Here is a 26,418-nt window from a genome sequence, read left to right as displayed (position 1 = left end):
CTAATCAGATTTTACAAGGAGATGATGAAATACCCCCTTAATGTATTTCCAGCTGTCTGAGCCTAGTAAACTTAAAGTGAATATAAAAGAGAAAGTGAAATATTGACCGGGTAACAATAAAGTTAGTAGTTAGGGACACAACCCGCTCTGTGAGTGGTGAACAAAGTACGTTTAGTACAACACAACAATCTTGTCTTACAGTACTCAGTTCTATACTGAAACATTTGGCTTTACTCCGGGGAATGGTACATCTCATAGCCTAACTATATCTATAATTGACCTAACTACAGATTAGGCAGAAAATAAATTTTCTCGCCGGGGTTTTATCCTTAAATGTGTAAATATTGTAAAATAAATGCGTGATTCGATATCAGATCTACGGGGGACAGATTGACAATAGCAATGGATAATATAAGTGCGGATTCAATATGCTCAGAGCACAGAGTAACGAGTGAGGGGCAATAGTGGAATATATAAATATAACTACCAGCGGATTAACTCTCCTCGGTTTGCAGATTACACTGTCCAATTATCGACAATGCAGTTCCTCCTTATAATTCAGGAAGTAGTGTTATTGCCATAAACCTCTCAGTTTACCAAAGATAATAAACTGGAATGCGATATGTCATTTGTATTAAAAATAATATTTGTATATCTTTGTCTACACTATGTGTAATTGAACTAAAAATATTATAACTAATTAATTAATGAAAATTATGTCAATAAATTCGATGTTTATAGATCTGTACTGGGAATTAAGATTCCCAGAGAGTAGATTGAGGATTGACTGTGTAATAACCGTCGCAGCAATATATGAACGCAGACTAAGCGTAGAGTCGCAGCGGGGGTCAGGGCGACTCGAGCTGCGGAGACAGGGGAGGGGCGGCGCCCAGCGGAAGCCCGTATCACCGCGACGGGCACGACGAGCCGGGCCCTGACAGCGCGGAGAAGCCGCTGGCCCCAGACTGCAGGCTGCTCATGGAGCCGCGGTAGTCCTCCGAGTTGAGCACCTCGTAGAAGTACATCAGCTGCGCGCGCGCGTGGGTGAGGTCGTGGTGGGGCACGTGGCGCCACTGCAGCACGTACGCGCCGCGCTCCGTCATGACGTGCGAGCCCTGCACGCTCTCGCCGGCGCGGCACGCGGCCGGCGGCTCCGCGCGGCGCCAGTGCTCGCCCTCTCGCCAGCCCCGCTCCAGAACGCCGCGCGGCGCCACGGCGCCCGGCCCTGCGGACAGAACGCTCGTTACAGTCACGCTCCCACCCGGCGGCGCGCGCCCACCCGGCGGCGCGCGCCCACCCGGCGGCGCGCGCCCGGCCGCCTCTCGCGCTATACACTTACCCTTGTCCGGGACATCCGCGTGCGGGATTGACGCATCCACCTTCAGGACGGAGAAGCAGATGTCCTGGTGGACCACGTCAAAGTCCCAGGTGAGCACGCTGCAGGGGTCGTCATTACGCACCAGGACCTCGTGCGTCTGCCCCCGCGACAGTCCGACGCATCGGTAGATGGCGTCCTCACCCAGGGGGCCGCGATCCGCGTCCGCGCCGCTCACGTATAGGCCTTTGGGGACCAGGGAGCCCTCCTGCGCGGCGCACTACACACACACACACAGACCACATGTCAGAGCCGATTGGACCAAAACAAAACGCTATCAGACAAAGCTACGCAGTACGGACACAGAACAGGTGACTGTAACGGAACAGATAGTGCTGGGTGCCTGTTTCCTTACGTGGTATTCGTAGTCCGAGAGGAGGTAATAGTGGTGTGGTACTGGACTCCACGGCTCTACAATATGAGCCTATAACACGATGGAAGGGATTAGTGAGAGGCGAGTCGCAGCGAGAGGGGGACAGTGGAAGGAACACGTACCTGACAGGGACCCCCCAGGAAGTCGGGCACGTACTCTTGAGGGATGTAGTCAACCAGCCCGCCGGGACTCTGCAGGTAATCCTTACCACCATAAAACAGAAATTTGCTACGTGTGTTCTCATCTGCAACAATTTACAACAAATTATAAACTTTTCGACTTTGTCTCTTAGTTATTTAGCTCAACACGGGGCATCCTACTGAGGGAACATTCTCGATTATCTATATATATATATATATATAAAAGGCAATGTTCCTACGTGTATCCTCGATAGACTAAATAACTACTCAACCGATTTATGTGGGTTTTTTGCAAAACGATGAGCTTTGCCCCGGGCATTTTTATAGCTCTTAAATTTTCAATCTAATCCATAGAAAGAAAGTTAGGAGCGTAAATATTTTATTCATTGACAGGGCTGCATTTGACAAGAATGCATTTACTAAAAAAATGGGAGGATGTTATTTTTAAAAGGCATTAAAGGTCTGACATGCAGTTGTTTCTTTCCCACAGTATCGGGTGGGCATCTGCAAGACAGTGAAAAAAAAACATTGTTCAAATACGTATTTATCCTAATTTTCATGCTGCATATCTTCGCAGTCTATGTAAACCGAAACATGTCATGAACATATCTAATTTTAACTAAATACAATAATTGACATAGAACTTTCAATTGTGTTCATGTAATCCTCAGAGTATATACATCTGTAGAGGGATAACAAAACATTTTACCAATCCAATGCATGTTGCCTGTTATAGCGGACTAATTTTTTACAATATGTTCTAAATGAGAGAAAGGGAGACAAAAAAGAATCTGTGGGTATGGTCCTCATTTTTTGATTTGTAGTCGATTTTAGAATTTTACAATGCTCATTTTTTACGTACGCGGGCAGTATTGCTTCGAACTGTCAACGCTCTGTCGGTATTTTGATGATTGTTTAACGTATTTAGTGCTAATTACATCAAAATTCATTATGCCGACTTGTGCCATGAAAGGATGTTCAAATAGAACCGGAAAAGGGAGAAAACGCTTCAGTTATCACAGGTATTCATCAAATATTATAAATTTTTACATTAATAGGTTTTTTGGTAGTTTTCAACATAAATGTACCACTATTTTTTTACTATCAATTGAGCAATTATTATAGCATTTGTTTCTGTGTAATTCAAACACCTTATACATTGGATTTATGTAATTTAAATCATTTTTTTCAATCGTTTAAATCCAAATATTTCTTTAAATGTTCAAGACGTACAATCTCGATGACCTTTTACCGAGTCAACCGACATCTGGAAATAATTCTTTCTCTTTTTATCTCACTGAAAGAATGAGAAATTGTCGTTTATTGAATGTAACTAAAAGAGATGACAATACATCTGCGCCAATTTTTCAATGGTATTTTTATGATCACGTTTTGGGGCGGCTCTTATAATTAAGACTGCCAGGGCTGTGCATTACCTTAAAATATTACGTATTCACTTGAATGTTATTTAATAGTGTAATCATTAAATTTATAAGCATAATATAGTTAATTAAGGTTGTTTTTTTGAATTCCTGATAGATGAAATAGTAGAAAATAACAATTGGGTGTGTTCCAACCACTTTCTATACATTAATTTGGACAAAAAAAAAAATTGGTACGTGTAATAAATGGTGCCAGGCCGTGTTTTTAAAAACCTAACTCCCTATGGGTAAGTATACATTTATTTCATATTTATATACCATAAAGTCGGAAAAATCAGTGTACGTGCATGTATGAATGTTGAGGAAGCAAGGTCTACATGCAAAGACAGAGTGATATGGCGTTCTATCATCTCTGCCTATCTCTTCGGTGAAACGGCGTAATTTCTCCAAATCACTAAATTGGAAGTGGAGAAGTTTAAATAAAAAATTCAATTGAGATTATTGTTTTCAGTTCTCAAATCAAATAACGAATTCGGAAAATATTTTGGAATTTGAGATCTCGTTTAACCAGTTTTTAAAGATGTAAGTTACAACCTGCCGTCAGAGTAAGACAACATTTCAACAAATTTGTAAATTTTTAAATTCAATACATTAACTTTTTTGCAGTTTTACTTTTTTATTATGTGTAATTGCATAATTGTTTATTAGATAAATTATGTACCCAACAATGTCATTTATAATGTTTATTATTTGCTTACTTTTATTTATTAAAAATGTTTTTAGTAAACTTGTTTCTAAATTAAAATAGACATTTTTATTGTACTCCCTACTCCCACCGATCTCTGTAAAAAATCGCCTAAAGTCGTGCATTTGTGACAACCCTGTTTTATAAACATCTGGAAACGAAAACCGTCTTCACTAAACAAACGACCACGCCCCCTTTCCAAAAATTCTTACAAACTTTGGAATAGTACGGACTCTAAGATGTATATACTCTAAGATTTAATCTATATATGACTATTTTCTATTGATTTTTCTCTTTATTTCTTGTCATCAAATCAAATGCAATTTTCCACTCCTACTTTCCTTCGTCCATCCTCCACCACTCCTCACCAATTTCCTTTTTTTCTTTCCTTCTATCTCCTTGTTCTGTCCATATTTAAAACCGTCGTCGCTTTATTCTAGTATAATTAAGTGAATACGTGTCATCGGATGGAGGGCCATACTATTCTTATATTTACATTTATTATAGTTTCTATTTATATATGTACATTTAACCTGTACATCTGTTTGTATTCTAAATAAATACATATTATTTAAATGCATACTCAAATCTAGCAATGGCGAAGCATTGCCGGGTTCAGCTCGTACTAAATAAAACAAAATAGGTAAAAATAATAAATAAATGTACAGAGCTTGTTCATGTGAGCCGATGCAATGCGGCGCGTATCCTTAACTCCTTATTTTAAACAAAAACACACAAAAGACTTGATGTGTATTCTGTTCAAAGTTATCTAAAGTACAGTGCAAAGATAAATATAAAGTAACAATAGCAATCATGTAAAATAGTAACAGTAAAGAGAGTCGGTACCTATAAAAGTAGACACGATGGTCCAGAGTACAGGGAAGACACGCGGGGCCCGTATGACGAGCACGCGGCCCATGGTCTCCGGGTAGTTGGCCTCCACTATGGTGATGATGCGCAGCAGCGCGCGGATGCCGGGCCGCCACAGGTGGCGCATGGTGAGCCCCTCCAGGTCCAGCAGGAGGCACCAAGAGGCGGCGCCGCAGGCCTCCATGCGCGCCAGCCCCGCTTCGCACACGTGCAGCGTGAGCCGCAGCAGCCCGTCCTCGCCCACGGACTTGAGCAGCCCCTTGACGTCCATGTGGCCGAGGCGCAGCACGTAGAGCGGGCGGCCGTCGCGGTCGCGCTCGTGCCAAGCGCCCGGGAAGTAGTCGCGCACCACGGCGGGCGCGCGGTACTCGGCCAGCACGCGGCCCACGCGGTGCCGCTTGCGCCAGAGCAGCGACTGCGCCAGCATGTCACGCGCGCGCTCGGCGCTCCAGTCGCGCGCGCGCAGGAAGCGCAACAGCGTGGCGTCGCCGGGCGGCTCGCCCGCCGGCAGCTCGGCCGCCCAGGCGCGCAGCTGCAGCAGGCGGCGCTGCTGCAGCGGCGACAGCTCCCCGAGGCTGCCCCAGTCCGGCGGCGTCGCGGCCGTCTGGGGGCACGCGCCCTCTTCCCCTTCGTACACCGTCACGGGATGCTCCTGGCCGGCGCAGATCAGCTCCCGCACCTTCAGGTTGTCCTCCTCCGCTCCGGCCGTCCACTTGGCCACCGAGGTAATCCCCTCCGCACGAATCTCCGCCATGAAGTATTCTATGATTTCCTTACCTGCGTATGTTAATGGCTTTAACATACAAGTCATTATTTTATATTCCTTAAACTTAATAATTAATGCTAGTCTGAAAAAAATTGGAAATTATACGATTTCGTTTTTTTTAAACGTGTCTCAGTACTTTTAGACTATTTATTTAATAGCATTGTTTTATACTTTATTCTTAACAAAATATGTGACAAATAGTGAACAATGGAAATTTACAAAAATAGTGCGTCTGTAACCTTAAAATCATAAAATTTTATATGAATCCTTTAAAACCGTTTAAGAATGCATCAGTTTTTGACGCGAAAGTACCTAAATTTTGCTATTTAGAACACTACACCCATAATTAAAAAATTACAACAGTGCTACTAAAAGTGAACTGACATTTATTGATAAATATAATAATATACAAAATGATAAATCAAACCGCTTATACACGCGTTTGTGTAATATTCATGTAAAAAAGTGAATTTGAACAGGAATGTTGCGTCTCATAAAACGAAATAATACGGTCCAAAATGGACACCAAGTCATTGGAACAAAAGGCATAATAGTACTACACACGTGCATTTCCGGAAACTATCTACCAGCCAGCGGGCCACATGGCGACGGTACCTACCTACTGTCTACAAAAGCTTCTCTTCGGACATCTATCTCCCTTTGTTAACCATGGAGTTGAAACAGTGTTTGATTTATTTCGTTTTTTATTGCTTACTTCTTGGCATGAACACTTGACCAATTTACTACTATACTCTATTTTTTATAAATTTATTGATATTGTTTTAACTTTGCTGGAATTCCTCTCGTCCATGCGCTTTGTAGCTGCACGATGATTGGTTATCTAGCTTTAATATATCAACTTTAAAATACCTAAATTTTGTAAACGGGGTCTAGAATTCCAATCGTCTATGCGCTTAGTAGCTGCAAGGCGTGTTGTAATCTTACTCCTTTTTATTATTCATATTATTATTATTTTGTAATACACTAAATTTATTTGTCAATTTTTAAAATGTGTAAATGGGGGCTAAATTTCTAACTGTCTATGCGCTCTGTAGCTGCAAGAAGTCCTGTAATCTAGCTCCTATCTGTTATAATTATTGATTGATCTTAATTGAAAACGAGGAACTAGAATCCCAACCGTCCATGCGCTGTGTAGCTGCAAGACGTACTGGGATATTTATTAATTGTACAGCGCCCTTGAGGTGATTTTCACAAAAATGGCGCTTTATAAATTATCCAACTATATTTATATATATATATATATATATATATATATATATATGTAAGTAAGTATATAAATTGACAAAGATGCTATGGTAATGGATTTTTAATTACACGCTCGACAAAAAATTAAATATTTTAATTGAAATTAGTAAGCTGGAATCAAATTCATAATTTGGGATTGTAAATAGTTTGCATGTTCCGGTCTCATAATGGGAGACAACATTTTTCTATAGCACGGAGATTAACAATAACTATACCTTTAGATATATTCGCAGAATATTGTTTCATGGCAATCTTTTCAATGGCATTCTCGAATCCATAAAAATTCTTAACATCGAGTGTTACAGTTTGTTCGAAACACGTCCAGTCGACATTCTCCGGATGGACCTGAAACAGGACAACGTTAGAAAACTCCATCCCGATGATCTAGATTAGATCCTCGATACAATATATAAGTAACGCTTGACTGGTCTTCTGTGGCCCTCATCCGCACTGCAACGGAAAACTAGACGGACTTTATCTCAACCATTTGTCACAAGAAGGTAATGATAGCTTCAAATACCAAATTTCGACACTTTTCAAATTATTATATTTCACGAGACCTCATGAATGGTGGTAAACACTGCACAGGTGGATATGCCGGGATTTAATATGCATCCTCTCACAATTACTGACCATCATGACTGTCATTAGACAAAAGCGGCATTATAAAAAGCATCTCTAGCTACTTTTCTCTATGCAGAGTTGAAATTAACCTTTAGACAATAAAAAGCTATTTCTGCCTTGTTGATGTTATTAAACGCAGATAGAAAAACTAGAATAAGAAACTGACGATGAATTGCACACTCGCAAGTCAGTGTGAATTCAATATAGGTAAATTTTAATTTTGTAATTAGATATTTTCATCAAATAACAGAATCAAAATACATTTCAACATTGCTAGAATACGGTCTGAAAAGTTAGGTTAACTGCTAATGGCTTCTTTATTGTACTTTCAACAAAATAAGTTTAGGAAACTTGTGTTTCTATATTATTGTGAATATTGGAGGTCCGATCACATTCTGTTTTGAATAAATATTGTATTATATTTTTATGACACCGTTTCTTTTTACAGAACATACAGAACACAAGAGGAAATACATATTGCAATGTGTATGAAAAGCAATGTTCAGGGAGTGAGAAAGAATAGTTTTTTAAACTCGACTCTAAATAATTTGATGATGATTTTTTTTTTGTAGAAATACATAATATTAAATTGTGAATTTAAATGCTCAACTTTTACTGTCACAAAAATTAAATAAAAGAATTGAAAATTTGCAATTGATTTCCAAGCATGCATGCGTTTGTAATAATGGATACATTGCAGTTACATTGGTAGTAGCAATCAGTAGATACTTAAAGTAAGCGGATTCTACTAGAAATAATATGATCAGGCAGTAAAGTAAAGTAAAGTAAAGTTAGACAAGTCATCGTTCAGATAAGAGAAGACGGAATTCTCAATTAAAGTGCTACTCTACTAGAATGAATACCTACAAAATATCTGCACTTCTCAATGACTTGAACCCGGGTATTGAAGCTCTCGTTGGTGGCTTCGATATAAAGAGATTTGTTCTTCCTGTCCAAGTGGTTCTTCTGAATGAAATATATACTGTCCACGCCGATCATCTGCAATGGAAAGAAGAAAGATCATTTTATAAATACCCGTTACGAGGAGATGACCAAACCTATACAGCTACTCTATTATACCTGTACCTTGAAGGATAAACGGCGGGAGACACTTTAAGCCAAATGTTCAGGAAACTAGATTTTGTGATTGTGCGATTTCCAAAACATCATAACTTTTGAACCGAATGAGATAATTTCAATCTATAAAGAACTTTTATAAATAGTAATTATTTCGATATTAATAGTTCATATTAAAAAAAACATATCTGGGACTACTGATATTTTTTTATAAAGAAAGTGGAGTTCGGTGTTTTGTTCGCATATAAAATAGTCTTTTACGATAATTTCTGAATTTTTAACTTTAAAACGGCGAAAAGTGGACTCCCGTGTTTTATCCTCCGAGGTACAGATATTATCCCAGTAATAATCAGGAAGTACTGTATGCTGATGAAGCCGTGCTTCTTTCTAGCAACAAAGAGGACCCGCAATTTCCGGTGACAAAGGTCTGCGATGTTTGCAAGAAGAGAGATTTGCCGATGAATGTTGATAAATCCAAAGTGATGGTTTTTGAAAGAAATGCAAGTATGACTAAATGTGATATCATTGTTAACAGAATTTGTCTGAACCAGCCAGAAAGTATATTTACTAAGGATAGAAAGACTGAGAAAGATGTTAAAAAGAGGGGCCAGTGAAATAAACCTTGACAAATAAAGAAACTCGCAAATCTGAAGATGCGTGAATGTAGAGGGAGCGAGGTCTGTATGCAAAGACAGATTAAAGTGGCATTCTATCCTCTCTGCCTACTCCTAGGGGGAAACGGTGTGATGGTTTGTTTGTTTGTCTGTCTTTAAGAAGCCACTTAAACCACCCGATGACAGGTCATAATTCCAGGTAAGTTCCTGGACTTTCATATACCATTTGAGTAGACCCCAAGGGGGTAAAATTCAATACTCGTCTAAAATTGTTGATGTAATCAAATATTGTCGATCAACCAAATAAACCTACTGAAAATATAATGTGGTAGCAAAGTTTATTCAATAATGGAAATGTATAAAACATTTTGACCAACTATCACAAGTCTGTTTTTGGATGGACAGAGGATACTGCTTTTAGAAATAAGACAAATTAGAGTATGGCAAAACAAGGAAGAAAGAAAGGTGATCTTTCTGGCGCGGTGGGACGATGGAATCAAAAAACTAGAGCAAGAAAAGAAGAAAGCAAGGTTGAATCTGCTTAAGAAATTGCTGAAGGAAAAAGTACCAAGAACTTTCAAGAAAATACAATAATATTCTGGTAAGGGTAAAGTTTCCAAAACAGTAATGAAAGTGGACGTATAACAGCGGTAAAAGGAAAAGATGGAAAAATGGTGACAAATGATAGTGGAATAAAAACTCCTTGTATTCCAACACTTCTTTTGTTTGCCCATGGTCTCGACTGTATTATTCTGGGTGTCCACCAGCCATCATTTTGTCTCGCCAAGAGTTCTGCCCACTGCCATTTCAATTTCGCTGCACGATCCATGATATCCACGACTCCGGTTCGGCGCCTTATTTCTTCATTTCTTACTCTGTCTCTTAGACATACACCGAGCATCTGTCTTTCCAAGGATTGTTGCGTGCATTTTAATTTCTGACTACTTTTTTGTGTTACAGATATGGTTTCTAGTCCGTATGTTGTCACCGGCAATATGCACGATTCATATACTTGTCTTTTCAAGTATATAGGGACTTCTTTATTTTCAAAAATATATTCAAGTTTGCCAAAATCAGCTCAACTTAGCCCTATTCTTCTTGGTAACTCCGCTGTCTGGTTATCTTTACCAAGTTTGACTTTGTGTCCTAGATATATGTTTTCATCAACCATTTCGATTTTATTATTGTTAATCAAAATGTCTCTCCCCGTTGGACTCATAATCTTTGTTTTAGGAATATTCATTTCCAAACCAATCTGTTTTGAAGCCTCATGTAGTTCCATAATCATTTCGCCTAGTTCATCCATGTCTTTACTTATGACCACTATGTCATCTGCGAATCTGAGGTGACTCAAGTACATGCCATCGATCTTTACACCATTATTTTACCAAGTTAGTGTTTTAAATACATGCTCTAAGGCTAGCGTAAAGAGCTTTGGCGATATTGTGTCCCCTTGTCTGACACCTTTCTCTATTTTGATTTTATCAGTGTTTGTATCCTCATCAATCCTCACATTCATAGTAGCGTTGTCATAAATGAATATCATAAGATGATGGTACGACAGAGATAAGTATGGAAGAAATGAGAAGTGCTGCCAAATATATGAAGAATGGAAAAGTGCAAGGTTTTGATAATGTCGCTACGGAGTTTACAAAGGGTGGTGAAATAATTTTTGTATGGCTCCACAAGCTTTTTAATCAATGTTTAGGAAGAGGAATACACTCCTCCAGATTAAAGGAGGGGTGTTGTTATGCCTCTATATAAGGGAAAAGGCTCTAAGGTGGAATGTGGAAATTATAGAGCAATCAGCCTTATGAGCGCTGTTGGCAAAATGTACAGAAGAATACTGATTAAGAGAGTAAGAAAAGTTACTAAGGATAGAGTGTGGGATATACAGAACGGTTTTATGAATGGAAGAGGATGTATGGATATTTGCTTTACGAAACATGATGGAAGAATTTCTTGCTAGAGACCAAAAGCTTTTCATAGAGTTGACAGAGATACATAATGGAAGGTATTGTCGAAGTATGGAATGAGCGAAAATCTGACACGGGCTATCGCTTCTCTGTATAATGACAGCACAGCATGTGTTAAGGTAAATGGATCATACACATCGTGGTTTGAGGCAAACAGGGATGTGTGATGTCACTATGGATGTTAAATGTATGTATTGATAATTGTATGAGAGAACTATTTAAGAATGAGAACAAAAATGGATAATTTGACTGTCAATTGTCTTTTTTATGATTGTCTGATGATGCCGTGCTTCTTGCTAACAAAGAAGACCTGCAATTCTCGGTAACAAGTCTGTGATGCATGCGAGGGAAGTGATTTGCTGATGAATGTCGATAAATAGAATGTGACGGTTTTTGAAAGAAATTAAAGCGTGACTAAATGAGCAATCACGGAGAAGGGGGTTATACTGAAACAGGTAGAGGAATTTTTGTACCTGGAAAGTCCGTTTATTAGGGATGGAATTACTGAGAAAGATATTGGAAGGAGGGTGAGTGAACGGTGCACTTAAATCAACCTTGGCAAATAAATGTTTGTCGCAAGAGACAAAATAAGCAGTACACAATGGAGTCCCGGTGCCGTCTGTGACGTATGGACTTGGGAAAACAGGGATGAAAGTAGGGGGAGTGCTTCCAAAATGCAATCTCTCAGGCGAATGTGTGATAAAACTATCTATGGTAGATGCACAAATGTACATTGTGTTAGGCTGAGATAAGGATTATCGTCAAAATCAAGAAAGGAGCTCAGCCTTGCTTTGGACATGTAGAGCGAATGGACAGCGAAAGAAAGGCTAAAAAAAATTACGATGCGAATGTCGACTGATGCAGAAATGGAGAAAGCCCGAGAAAGACACGGCAAGACCAAATCCAACAAATGCTCGAAGATGGACATGTCATTAGTCGGAATAATCGGCGTGCGTGCATGAGAAGATGTATGAATGTAGAGGAAGCAAGATCTGGCTCAAGATTGGCGGCCTCCGTGGTGTAGTGGTCAAGACGCTTGACTCACGTACGGGAGGTTCCGGGTTCGATTCCCGGTGAGAACACAAAAATTAAAATGTGATTTTTCTCAAGCCTGGGTGCTCTGTGATGTAATTCACCACTGTAATTAGGCCTCCTGGCCTGTTGCGGTGCAAAAAAAAAAAAAAAAAAAAAATGTAAAAAAAAATCTGTATGCAAAGACAGAGTGATATGGTGTTCTTTCCCTCTCCGCCTACGGCATGATGGTTTGTTGTTGTGTATTCCCAGAGCCGGACCTGCTCTATAGCCTGCTCCATGTTCAGTTGGCACAGAGACCCAGGAATTAATTAGTGTTTATTCCCTCCAGCTATATTATAATAGTATAGGCTCATGCGAGAAATTTCCATCGAGTGTGGTAGGAGTAAGAAAACTAAAATTTGCTACGAGTCAATAAGTAAAAAGTTATTAAAATAAACTTTTTCCGTTTGGTATAAAGGGTAATCAACGCTATTTTCCCGAGTACCGATGACAGCTGGTGGCCAGTGGCCAGTTCAGTTATGAATAATTCATATACATATGCAAGTTCACACATAGCCAATCAATACAAGTACTAATTGGAAGGCTCTCATTATTAATTCATCGTACTTTCCATACCACGCATACACCGGAGGGCAACTAACACAACGTCGGCCTCCGGTAACTGTGAAACAAAGGCACACATTTTAACCAGTAGAGGTGTTTAAGATGCGTATTTCCAGTTGATGGTAGCAATACTGGGACGAGGATGAAGTTCAGCAGAATTTATTTTTAAGACGCAATTTCTTTTTAAAATATAATCATCGCTCATGTAGCGATGCTCGTCTGGAATCGTAAAGCAAAAATAAGAACACACAATGTTCAGACCAGATCAGTTGGAATAAGATAAAACTTTTATTTTATAGGTTGGTTGGGAGAAATTGCCATTTGGCAATAAGCCCGCCAATGTACAAAAAACATTATGTACAAAAAGTTAAATAATAATAATAATAAAGATTGAGGCGTAGAATGCGACTCCGAGAAAACTACTATTAATCACTTTGGATAATTGCAGATCACCATAGTCAACATTCAAGTCCATGTTAATTCATTTTTTTACCATAATGTTTTTTTTATGATATCGATATTATTTTTCAATTAAATAATGCCTAAAGAACCTTAAAAACCACTACGTTCATTTTACGTATATAACAATATAAAATGTATCAGTAAAAGTTAACCATATAAAAATATCACATTAAATCTTATTAATATTACTTAGGTTCAAAAGATCTTAAGAACTAATATAAAAAATACGCAACAAAATATTAAAATAACACGTAATATTAATTGTAAAAGGATATAATATTTTTCAGTCTGGAATAAAATGGCAAATAAGTGTCAGGGGTGAAGGTAAACCTGTAATCTATTCTGTACTGCTTATAGTTAAGTTATTAGTATATTATACAAATATAACCTTGTGACCGCATGTCATGTATCTACACGTATATTATATTATTTATCAAACAGACACCGAGTGATCCATAGGAATAAAAACTTTTTATATTCATTATTTAATAATAAATCGATACATTTTACAAAAATAAATTAACAAATAATATCATTTTGAGTAAACATAAATTTTTATAGAGCACTGCATATAACCCTCAGAATAAATTTTCAGTTAATTATAAAAATTTTTTTTTTTTTGAAAATCAACATTAATTATTTGATATTTATCATCATAACCAAGAAATACATCATAACCAAATAAATAAACAAACATATATTTTATTTGGTTATGACGTATTTCTTACAGGGAAATCTCATGCCGAGGAACGCATACTCCAATAAGTTTTTTTGACAAAGAAAAGTTTTTTTAAAGTTATAAATACACAAATAATTTTTCGGCACAGTAAATTGCACTGTTGCTAAAAGACAAATGACATAGTTTACATTATTAATAATACCCACCATAGAAGTCTTTTTTTTATTTTGCGGGTTCTAGAATCGACTATCACGTGTACTCGCCTGTCCCCGGACCTCACATAGATGGTAATGAGTATGATGATAAGGAGGATATATTTGGTCCCGGACATACAAGTTACAAATCGAGTCTGACTTTGTTTTTCTATTTAAAATATTATTTTTATTCTTAGTTTAAAAATATTATTTCCTTTTTTAAAAAATATTTTAGTGTTTTGCTATTATTATAAAAAAAAAAAAACCATCACGTCTTTAATCATGGGGGTAGGCAGAGATGATAGAAAGCCACATCACTCTGCCTTTGAATACATACCTCGCTCTCATCCTTACATCTTCTCATGCAAGAAAACCGATTATTCTGACTTTTGACCATCTTTGAGTATTAGTTGAATTTGTTCATGCTATGTCTTTCTCAGTCTTCCTCGTTTCCTGCATCCATCAACGTTCAAATCGTAAATCTTTTTAGCCGTTCTTTCGCTGTCCATTCGCTCTACATGTCCAAACCGATGCAGAATTCTTTTCTTGATTTTGTCGATAATGCTCATCTCTGCCTTACGGTACGGATCCCCACATTAGTGCACCTATCATACATAGTTTTACTATACATCCGCCTGAGAGATCGCATTTTGAAAGCATTCGGCTTACTGTTATCCTTGTTTTTCCAATTGCAATTTATGCCGTTTATGTAAAAAATATATCTTTTTAAATGATGATTATTCAGGATATTACAAGAACGAGTAGTCTGTTTACCTTCTTGAGCAGGTAGGGGGCCTCCACGTGCAGCTGGCAGCGTCGCGTGGTGTGACGCTGCGCCCAGTCGGCGCTCCAGCGATCCTCCGTGACGGTGCAGCCCAGCACCACGGGGATCTGCGGGCACCGCGGGAAGCGCCGCTCGTACGCCTGTCGGAACAGCGCCACTACATACAACCTTTCTATCCCGTTTGCACTTTAACAACAATAACGGCCAAATCGTATTGCGCTAATCCAATAGCCGGCAGAACTGTGACAGCAATTGTTATCAAGAAATAGGGTCACCTATAGAATGTGATAATTGTGCAGTACATCGATAATCAACAATGGTGGAATCCAAATCTCTAGCTATAAAAGTGTTAAATTACCCTTGCACGGTGTTATTGCGCCGGCTGTAATCAAATAACTTTATCTCCGCATCCCGCAAACTGCAGATTTGCCGATGACACATGAATCAGCTGCGGACACGCGAAACCCGATCCCCGGAGTGTTACATATACAAGGGTATTTCCAATAAAGGATTACTAAACATTACTCTCGAGTGCGGTGGATACGGCTCCCGCTCGGTTAGATGCACTCCTTATACTTGTCGATACAGCTTCTCTATTCCGTTCCATCGGCTTTGTCTTCACCCGTCTCCTTAGTTGGAAATGACCTTAATCTGTATAAAGCATCCGGTCTAGACGTAATTACTAATTACGCTCTTGTAGAACGGTGGAGGAATGAAGCCCCTAAACTTTGTTGATATTAATATTAACTTATCAGAAAGTGTTTTACAAAATTGTTTTAAAGCGGAATGAATTATAGAACACAGATTACCCTGAAGGTGATTCCAGCAATGGTAGTCGAAACGTCGGAACGAATCCAACATATACGGGATCACCCAAAAAAGATACATATCGATAACAGTGACCGTGAAAACCTACGCACCTATCCTTCTTGGACTCGTTTATTTTATTTAAATAAATCTTTACTCGACAAGATAAAAATTGTTGTGGATCTAATAACTAAAACGAGTGTTGATTTAGAAGCAGAAAAATATGCGTACTAATTCAAGCGAGAAAGGGTATCCACGGAAATCACGGGTGTATATATCACTTTCATATTATGCAACTTCCAATGATTGCGAATTTAACATTCCTAAACTGGCTATCGTAATTATGACAGTTTGAGCATGACCATATTTATCGTTTTTCTTAAGGGCACAGACTCGGTGCCCTTTCTCAATAAATTAGGTTAGGTATTAAAACAATATTTAGAAAAGTAGCGTAATAAAAGCGTTTGATAGCGATTTATAGTGGCCCTTTCATACATAGAAATTACCAATTATGACATTAAGAGGCCACAATTTGTGTTGAAAACATACAATTTATTATACTTTGAACTATTTACCACCATTACATCCTCGAATGGGTATTTGTACACCCTCATGGGTGACTGGTAGTCCTGCACCATAATTCATCAATGTGTAGCTAGTAAATAAATATAGTTCTGAAAGCGACAACACCTTCACATTTACTCGAGAGCTTTCACTATTCTCCACTCAATCCCTCAATTGACTGATTTGACTCAATGAAAAATAAATTCAATGAATTCGCATTGTTTCTATGGATTTAACATCTGTTGACAAATCCATAGAAAGAAATAGAAATAGTGGCTATATAGTGGTTGTTGTTTTTTTTCCTTTATTAGGGCCTTCTACCAAAACATGACAACATCGGCCAAAAACAAGTTACATTTATTTACAATAAAAATAAAAACAACACAAACAGAAAGGAATAACATATAGATACAAACAATAGACAACAAAAATAAATGTACTTTTTTTTTTGTTGTACATAGTGTTATTTGTAAATTGGCGGGTTTATTGCCAAATGGAAATTTCTTCCAACCAACCAAGTATAACATAAAATAATAATTGTTGTAATAAACATACAAATAAATTAACAAAATTTCAACATAAATTCCACTCCACTTCTCAAGAATCGAAATTAACTACTCTAATCAAATTGGAAATATCTGAGAAATCCACCCGGTTGTATTTTAAATGACCTATTTGCAGTTCCCATTTGCAGTTGATCCCCACAAAATGCCAGCCGTGGACTTTAAAATATTGAAGCTTTAATTACATTTCGAAATAATATACTGAATGCGAGTATGCCAAGCTAATTTAGAATCGAAATGAATGCCCAAAAATTTAATTTTGTTGGTAAATCCAATGCAAAAGTTTTCAATCAAAAGATTGGGAGGGAGTGATAAATTCGTTTTTCTCGTGATAACCATAATTTTACATTTTTCCGGGGCCAAAATGTGTTCATTTTTGGTAATCCAGGAATCAAACAAATCAAACAAATCAAGCGATAATTGTATTTGGTTCAACAGAAAAGGAAGTTCTTTATCTAAAATATAAATGTTGAAATCATCTGCAAATTGTAAAAAATCACAAGAATGATTGATACAGTAAAAAAGATCATGGGTATCAATATTAAAAAGAAGAGGACTAAGGGGACTACCTTCAGAAAGTCCTTTCCAAATGGATCTAGATCCCACTGTGTGGCCGTTGACCAAAATATCAACAGTTCTGCTAAGAAAGAGATAATTTACAGTTTTTGAGGACACATTCAGATAAAAAAGTTTTTTGATGAGAAGTTGAATTTTGACGTTATCATATGCTCCTTTGATGTTCAGAAAGGAAGCAATTAGAATTTCTTTTATACTTAAAGCGATTTGAATGTCTGTAACAAAAATAGAAAGGTTGTCTCGTGTTTTCTTTCCTCTCCTGAATCCAAATTGAAAATTTGGAAGAATTTTATTGCTTTCAACGAACCAATCAAGTCGATTTTCAACTAGATGTTCCAGATTTTTTTGAAAACAGGAAGATAATGCAATAGGTCTATATGAGGAGCCAATATGTGGATTTTTGCCAAGTTTCAAAATGGGAATGAGATACTGCACTTTCCAGGAGTCTGGAATACAACCTGAATCGAAAAACTATTAATGATCTCATTGTACTGTATAAAATTGTAAACTCTCTTTTTGGCGTACCAAAACTACTTGAATTGATTAATTTTAGAGTACCTGCTGTCAACACTAGGAGTACTTTATTGTTTTATTGCTACAGTACTTCTTCTAACCAACAAAACAATTCATTGATACCGAGACTGCATAGGTTAGGTCAGGGGTCAAACTTTGAAGCCATCGGGCCATAGTGATTTTTTCAGTTTGTTCCAAGGGCCAAACCAGTTTTAATTTTTCTGCCCTTAACTATATTTCTAGACTAGAATAGTCGCAAAGTGCTCGACCTAAGCAAACTTACGCTTTTTTGCATTTCAATTATTATTGTGTATTGTGACACTTAACGACATCTAGTGGCGAGTAGTGGTACTATGTATTGTACTATGTACTATCTATTTCAGCTACCCGCTAACAGGTGACATTAGTCGTAATTAAATATTTGGAATTACCGCGTTGGTTCGAGAAAGTTCTGGTTCTGGCTAGTGTATTCCGATCACTTCGAGTGATATGTCTGAAGTGTGAAAATGTTTGTATATGTCTGAAGTTCTAAAACCAGTCATATCAGTTGTTAACTTCATCAGATCCACTGGGCTGAATCACCGACAATTCCGCGAGTTTATTCAAGAGATTGGAGAAAATGACTTACCATATCATACTGCCGTACGCTTAGTTGCGGAAAAGTCCTTAAGCGCTTTTTTGAACTTCAAGCAGAGATCGATTTTTTTTTAAATGACTTCTCATTGCTGCTTCCAGCGCCCCTTTGCCGATTTAGAAAATAGTGAATGGATGTGGAAGTTAGTATTCTATGTCGATTTGACAAATCATATGAACGAACTGAATTTGAGATTGCAAGGAGGAAATCAGCTTCTTCCTGATTTATACACCAATATCAAATCCTTCAGGCAGAAAATAATACTATTTCAATCGCAATTACGTAAAAAATGTTTCACAAATTTTAAAACATGTGAAATATTCAGCCACACTATAGAGACTGAATTTCCCGTCGATTTTGCAATCGAAACTTTGAGTACTTTGAAAATAAATTTTGATACTTACTCGTTTCTCAGATTTTGATGTCATTGCGAATGAAATTAATCTTTTTCAAAATCCTTTTGATTCTGACATTGAAACCCTGGCTCCGGAAGTCCAAATGGAAATTATTGATTTACAGTGCAGTGATATGATTAAGAACAAATATCAAAATTCATCTTTGCTGGAATTTTATAAAAGTCTTCCACTGGAACAATTTGATAATTTGCATAAATTTGCTTGTGGGTTGTTTTCTGTTGTTGGTACTACTTACTTGTTTGAGAAAACGTTTTCCAAGATGAAGTATACAAAGAATGTTTACAGATCTCAATTAGCCGATGAGAATCTTAAATCTCTTTTGATAATTGGTACAAGTAAAATTGATCCACAACTACAAACTATTGTCTGTGGAAAATCACAATTACATAAATATCATTGGTGTTTTTTTTTTTACTGTGATTAGTGGGATTAATTTCAGTTATTTGTTAGTTATTAATATGTTTAAATTGAGATACTTAAGTTAAGTTTTCTGCGTCATCATTTCTGTCGTTATGTTTTACCTTGCAAGTAAATAAAACTGAGTAATTATCATTCTGTGTTTTCTTCTTCAACTTATCACAGCAATAGTAACAACAATAAATCATTGGCTGTCGCGGGCCAGATTGATGACAATAAATCATTGGCTGTCGCGGGCCAGATTGACGACACTGGTGGGCCGATTTGACCCGCGGGCCGTAGTTTGGAGACCCCTGGGTTAGGTAACACTTATGGAACGGCTGCAGACATTATGTCCAATTCTTTATTATCTTATAAGTCCACAATACCAAGTTTATTTGTAGCTGCTCGTCAAACTATTATTGACAATTCAATTCCTTAAATTAAAAAAATACTTACTTGTTTGTTTTTATTACCTTATACTTGTTTTATTATTTTTTTACTATTAGATCAAATTGCATTGTAGTATTGGTAAATACGCATTTCATATATACATATTTTTATTTCTTCTTTTTTCGTGATAATATAATTTATCTGTTTGAATAATTTTTACTTATTATTTATCTGTTCGAAAAATAATAGATGTTTCGATAATATCTGCTTTCAGAAATTTAAAAACATAGGTAATTCTTCTTCGTTTTTATTGGCTTTTTTCACCCCTAACTGGGGTGTTCTAGCCAGTGTCAAATTTAAAATAGACATTTAAATATTTACACATGTGTTAGTACTATATATACAAGTTAGTGTGTTAGTATTTAATATTACATGCACTTTACATAATATATAACTTATTTACAACTTAATACCATTTATAGCTACATATTTACATAAAACTTTAAATAAATGTTTATTGGGTGGGGACAAAAGAGTGAAAATATAAGTAGGGAATGGGACGCTGATTTTAGAGAGGTCAGATAGGAACTCAGGATAACAATCATTTATGGGGCATCCAAAGAAAATATGATTAAGATCTTCCTCCGTAAGCTGACATTCGCACATAGCAGAGTCCCGGAGATGGATTCTAAACAAATGAGAACTATTACAACAATGTCCAATGCGCATTCTGCATATGGAAGATGTCTCGAATTTGTTCAGAATAACTTTGAAGAACCAAGGCTTTTCTGTGACATTTGGTTTCAATTGGAAAAGGTGTCTTCCCTTTGCTTGGGAGGAGGCTACCCAATATTCTTACCATGTGCGAAGTTGCTTCTCCTTTGTCATAACGAGGAGATCACCTAGTGGTAGGAAATTACCATAGGCAGGATCCCCGGAATGGACCGCCTCCTTTGCCAACTCGTCCACCCTCTCGTTACCGGGAATACCACAATGGCTAGGGATCCAAGACATAAAAATGCTTTTATTGGATGCCTCTGATAAAGGTAGAAGAAATCGAGTTTCCACGCAGAGTTCGTCCTCGGGATAAGAGAATGGGGGGGGATTTGATTTTTTGTAAGGCACTCAGAGAATCCAACAAGATAAGAAACTTGCTATATTGTGAGCTTAAAGCGTACTTGACAGCTTCTCTGATTGCAATGCATTCCGTTGTAAATACAGATGCATTATTGAGCAATATGTACAATCTTTGGTAGTCGTCGTCTTCACAATATATGGCCGCACCCGTGTGGGATGGCGAATCTGACCGAGATCCATCAGTGTAGATCATTTTCCAACCTATCCGTCTTGACGACCGAATACGGTTGAATGTACACCGGGGCTGTAGGTGGCTTTCAACTCCGAATGTGAGTTCAATATTTGGGGCGTATATAGAAACATTAAATGGAAAACGATAAAGGGGAAGAAGGTCTTTAGGGTTAATGTTAAATTCAAAAGATTTGTAAAAATTAAAACTTTTGACTAGTAAAGGAGGCGGTTTATGGGACCAAAAGGATGATGATGTCACACAGTCAGAGAGAAATTTTACTTTTTTGATGAGTAGATTACTTTTTTGGACGGAGCATTTTAGCAAAAACCTATCCGCCAAATATTGTCTTCTCATTCCGAGTGGGGCATCAGAAGCCTCTACCTGTAAAGCGTTATTTGGAGAGGACTTCATTGCTCCGATGACTGGTCTCAGACTTTGGGATTGGATCCGGTCTAATCTTTGGAGATTCTTTTTTGAACACGGCTCTAAAAGGAATGAGGCATAATCGAGATGGCTCCGGATATACGCAGTGTAAAAAAGTCTCTGTATAAAAGGGTGGCTCCCTCACCATACTCGCGAGACTGCTCTTAACGTATTCAATCCGGCTTGACACTTGTTTACTCTATGGTTTATGCATGAGTTCCATGTAAGGTGAGTGTCCAAAATTACTCCCAAGAACTTAATCTGGGTCGTAAACGGGACTATCTCATCTCCGTGCTTAATTTTTATGGTTGGGATTTTTCACTGTCTACAAAAGGTTATGGCGTTACTTTTACCAGTCGATAGATCTAAGCCATGTTCCACTAACCAATTCTTGATGTTACTCATACTTAAATTTAGAACATTTTCTAGATTCTTTGGGTCCTTCCCACTTGCATACATGAAAAAATCATTCGTGTACTGAAGCAAACTTGCTTCCATAGGAACAATGTCGCTGATGTCATGCGTATAGATATTGAAGAGAATTGGGCACAGAACAGAACCCTGGGGCAGTCCCTTGCTCAACTCTCTCTCCACCGCAGCATGACCACGAACACTGATTTCTACCTTTCTGGAAAGAATCAAATTTGCTATGAAAGACGTGAGCTTTCGCGGGATTCCAATTTGCAGCATTTTAGTTTCTAGAATATGAATGATAACATTGTCGTATGCTCCACTTTTGTTCAGACAGACACCTATTAGGAACTCGTTCCTAGTCAGAGTGGCTCTGATCTCGGATGTCAGAATTGACACGCTTTCAATGGTGCTCTTTCTTTTCCTGAATCCAAATTGAGATTCGGGGAGAGTTTTCAAGCTCTCCACAAACCAGTCCAAGCGCTGTCTCACCATATGTTCCACCACTTTCAACAGTGTGGAGGAGAGGGCTATGAGGCGGTGGGAAGATCCAAAATTTGGGTCTTTGTTGGGTTAAGGGTAGGGATGATGGATTGGATTTTCGATGAAGGGGGGATGTTTCCTGATTCAAAGATCATATTGATCAGTGACAAGATGTAGTAGAGGGTAGGATCGCTGTTGTGTTGGATAAAACTATATAGGATACCGTCAATCCAACTGAGTCGGTAAGTCCGGCCAGAACAGTCTTCAGTTCATCTAAACTAAAGCTATGATCCAACCAGCTTCTATTAGTAAACTGGTACCAATAGGAAGACTCATTCCAGTTATTTGCGGTCTGCGGGGCTAGCCTGTTGGCAAACTCCTCAACCCACCCAAGGAACTCAGGATGTTTCACTAAAGGAGTAACAGAGTCTCTAAATCTACGTATCATGTTCCAAACGGCTGAAATAGGCACATCTCGTGACAAAGAGCAACAGAAGTTTTTCCATCCCTTTCTTTTCTTGTTTCTCAAGAGACGTTTTGTTTTGGCTTCAACCTGTTTGAAAGTTAACAGGTTTTCTAGGCTCATGTTTAAAGAGTAAACTTTAGCTTGCCCTTTTCTTTTCGAAACTGCCTCCGCACATTCGCTATCCCACCATAGGGCTGGAGGGGATTTATTTCCATTGCTTTTTTTCCTTTTAGGGACATGTTTGTCTGCTGCATCGACGATGTATGATGATAATGCTTCATAGCATTTCATTACATTTTTCTCTCCACTTAACCTTTTCTGTGATGTATCTCAGTCTACGTCTTCCCTCGTGGGATAGACCACTTTGGCAATATCTATGGCTGAACATGATGTTAACCACTATAGGATAATGGTCACTACCAAGAGTATCATCACTAATTGACCATTGTAGCGATGGTGCTATTGCAGCGTTGCAGATTGTAAGATCAACAAGAAAGGGGAAAGCACCCCCGTTAGATCCCGAAGGAAGTAGTCCATTCAGGAAAAAAAGAAGTGAAGGATAGCTTATGAACTGTCAAGCTGTAGCCCTGTAGATGCCTAGACTTCTATATTACCTTCTCTTAAATGTTTTTCATCTACGTTGTAATATGTTAATAAATGTGTAGTGTAATAACAAAGACAGGCATGTGTCGATTTGTCATGTAGATGAATTTAAAAGCTAGCATAACTTTTTTTACTGAGGTAGGTAGTCTGTGGCTAATTTTTTGCTTTTGCGCAAAATAATTATTTTACGTAATGAAACTAAGCTGATTTGGTATTTTTATATCACAATCAGCAATGACAGATTATTAGCCACGTGACTTCTTTTATCGCCCCGCCTCCGCCCTGCCTCCGCCTGCCTTTTATTGGTTGATTGACAGATAAGTGGTTTTTTAATACTAAATCAATGAGTAGATATTCGATTTTAAAATCAACGTCGATTTTTGATTACGTTTTTTTTATTCATGCTTGTCACACGAAATGAAACTATTCGAAAGTGTGAGTGAAAAACAAAAATCATTTTTGATTAAATTTTTACTTGAATGGCAGATTCTGTGCAGTCTTCTTCATCAATGACAGTCTTCTTCAAGTTAAGTCATGTCTTTCTCGGTCTTCCTTATTTTCTTCATTCATTAACATGCATTCGCATGGTAAATTCTTCAAGCTGTTTTTTTGCTATTCGCTCTACATGTCCAAACCAACGCAGAACTCCATCACATTGCAAGGATCTTGATTAAGTCAATAATGTCTGTCTCAGCTTTATATGATGCAAGAATGTCGACATAATCGAAATCTGATATTTATTAAATCTTCTAACAGCAACTTTTGGTTTTATGCCCCAATGTCCAGAATGTGTAGATTAGTCAATTAGTTACACAATTTGTAATTCTTTGGAATAGATTTCTCGGCTTTTTATAGATCTCATCACCATTAAAACAGTGGATGAAAATGGATTGGCATGGTTTAGCTCAAAATTTTACATGTTTATCGTGTTCATGAATATATTTTATTGCCCTTGTTTGTCTTTGCTACATAGTTTTATGTTATTTTTGTTCAGTTTCTTGCATATACTCGTATATTTCTTCGTGTAACTGTTGTAATTGATTAAGACTGTATCTATAATAAAATAATTAACATGTTCACCTTTCATATATTGTTTTAAGATGCATTCGCTTGAGATATTATATTTGTAGCTAACGCGCTACCGGCGTCGTGTAATGGTTCCACTGCAGTCACTAACGCACACGTCCCGATCCACTGGTTGTAAGGCAGCGGAGGCTAGGCGATCTTGTCAAACTCGTCAGGGCCGGAGATGTCCTCAGAAGGGCTTCTTACTTCAGGTTGAAGTTGCCGGTTCGCCGTGGTCAGGAATCCGTAGGGAGAGAAGTCCAAAATCCAAGTCCAGGGTGAAGCGAAGTGAAGTAGAATCGAGTAGAAAGCCGGGTCGGGGAGAAGCGAGTAGAGATGAGTAAAAGCCAAACGTCAGAGAAGAAGTGTCGTTTATTTTTGTCTGTACACGTTATATACCGTTCGCGCTACGTGCCCCACCATTCACCCCGCCGAGCGGGTCTAGCCGTCGTATGCCGCGCGGAGAGAGAGAGAGCGATAGAGAAGGCCTCACGCCCGCTCTATCTGTCTCCCTCCCTCCACGTATATAGGCACTACCCCCTCCAGCTCTCACGGCATTCTTGCGGCGGCAACGCAGCGCGAAACGATGAACATTCATAAATATACTTAAAACTAATTTATGAACTAAATGCCTATTCTAAATGTCTCGGTATGGAAAAGGCCAACCCCGAAAGTGACAAATACTAATCTTTATTGGAGGGCAGCTCATTTCTAACACATACCGAGATCCCTAAGTCTAAACATTTTAATATAGCGCAGTGGCGGTCCCTACAAGGGCCGCTTTCCGTTTGACGTCCGTAACAATATTTATCAGCTTACTTTCATCTTTGTTTTTCTGATTCTATATTTCACTCTTATGCATAAATGTCGGCACCAGGCTGAATTGCTAATTATGAAACTTATAAACTGTTAATTATGCCTTTGGCGATGAACATTTATTTGCATATGTTGATTTTAGTGCCCCGTTCATCCTTGTTCCGGGTACTCACCTTCCTTTTAATATCTTTCTTTATCTGATAACGTTTATATTTGGTTAAAATCACTTCTTTTAAAATTTTGTATTTTTTTTTTATTAAAAACTTTTAAGTCACTTTTTTGTAAAGTTTGAATGGTCTTTAGATTTAAACCACCGGTGAGCTCTGTAGCTGCAAGACATGTTGAAATCTAGCTCACGTATGTTACTGAAATTCAACAGAATCCCAACCAAGACGTGTTTATATGTTTATTGTGAAGATTTTTACAAAAATAGTGCTATAAAAATAATCATTCTAACAATATATTACAACGTCTAATTTTAAGGAATATGTTTTAAATGGTAATAGTGCAATGTTAATAAAATGTAAAACATATCCATGTATAAATGTTTGTGTTTATATATATATATACATATATATATATAGATATATATATATGTATATATACACTTTAAAAATAAATGTAAAACAAACTCCCTCTCTAAACACGAGTTTTCACTCTATTAGAGAGATAAAAACGTTATTCTTAATTATGTGTGTACAAACTATTTGTAATTTTATACTTATTTTGTCACGATTCTTATTCAATAAATAAATTTTAAAAATAAAAAAACATGCTACCGCGTTTTTCTACATGGATGAGTGACAGGGAGATCAAATTTTATCATCGGTTCGATGAAGATAATATAAGAATTTCTACATACTAATAAAAACAACCCGAGCACAAAAAAGTTTATTCTAGTATACCAGTAAAAAAAAATTTGTCATTTTAATTATGTTGCCGGTAACATTTATGTACGCGGTGTTCAAAAACACTGAATAGTGAAAAGTGTATGTTGTTATGCACAAAAAGGTTA

The 26,418-nt window shown here is 37.7% G+C and overlaps 1 protein-coding gene across 1 annotated transcript; it reads right to left on the bottom strand.

The window, feature by feature from the left end:
• Positions 1-646: 646 nt before the first annotated feature.
• Positions 647-16,577, bottom strand: retm (real-time). Its single transcript, XM_088234840.1, has 8 exons — positions 16,348-16,577; positions 14,956-15,105; positions 8,409-8,540; positions 7,133-7,262; positions 4,862-5,662; positions 1,871-1,992; positions 1,340-1,595; positions 647-1,225 (listed from the first exon to the last, which is right to left on the bottom strand). Exons 1-8 carry the CDS (start codon positions 16,408-16,410, stop codon positions 906-908), a joined length of 1,974 nt encoding a protein of 657 aa, XP_088090966.1. The 5' UTR covers positions 16,411-16,577; the 3' UTR covers positions 647-905.
• Positions 16,578-26,418: the final 9,841 nt, after the last annotated feature.

Source organism: Micrasema longulum, unplaced genomic scaffold, assembly GCF_059751315.1.
Source record: "Micrasema longulum isolate JH-2025_06_02 unplaced genomic scaffold, ASM5975131v1 h1tg001296l, whole genome shotgun sequence".
NCBI classification, from domain to species: domain Eukaryota; kingdom Metazoa; phylum Arthropoda; class Insecta; order Trichoptera; family Brachycentridae; genus Micrasema; species Micrasema longulum.
This window is presented reverse-complemented; position numbering and strand designations above follow the sequence as displayed.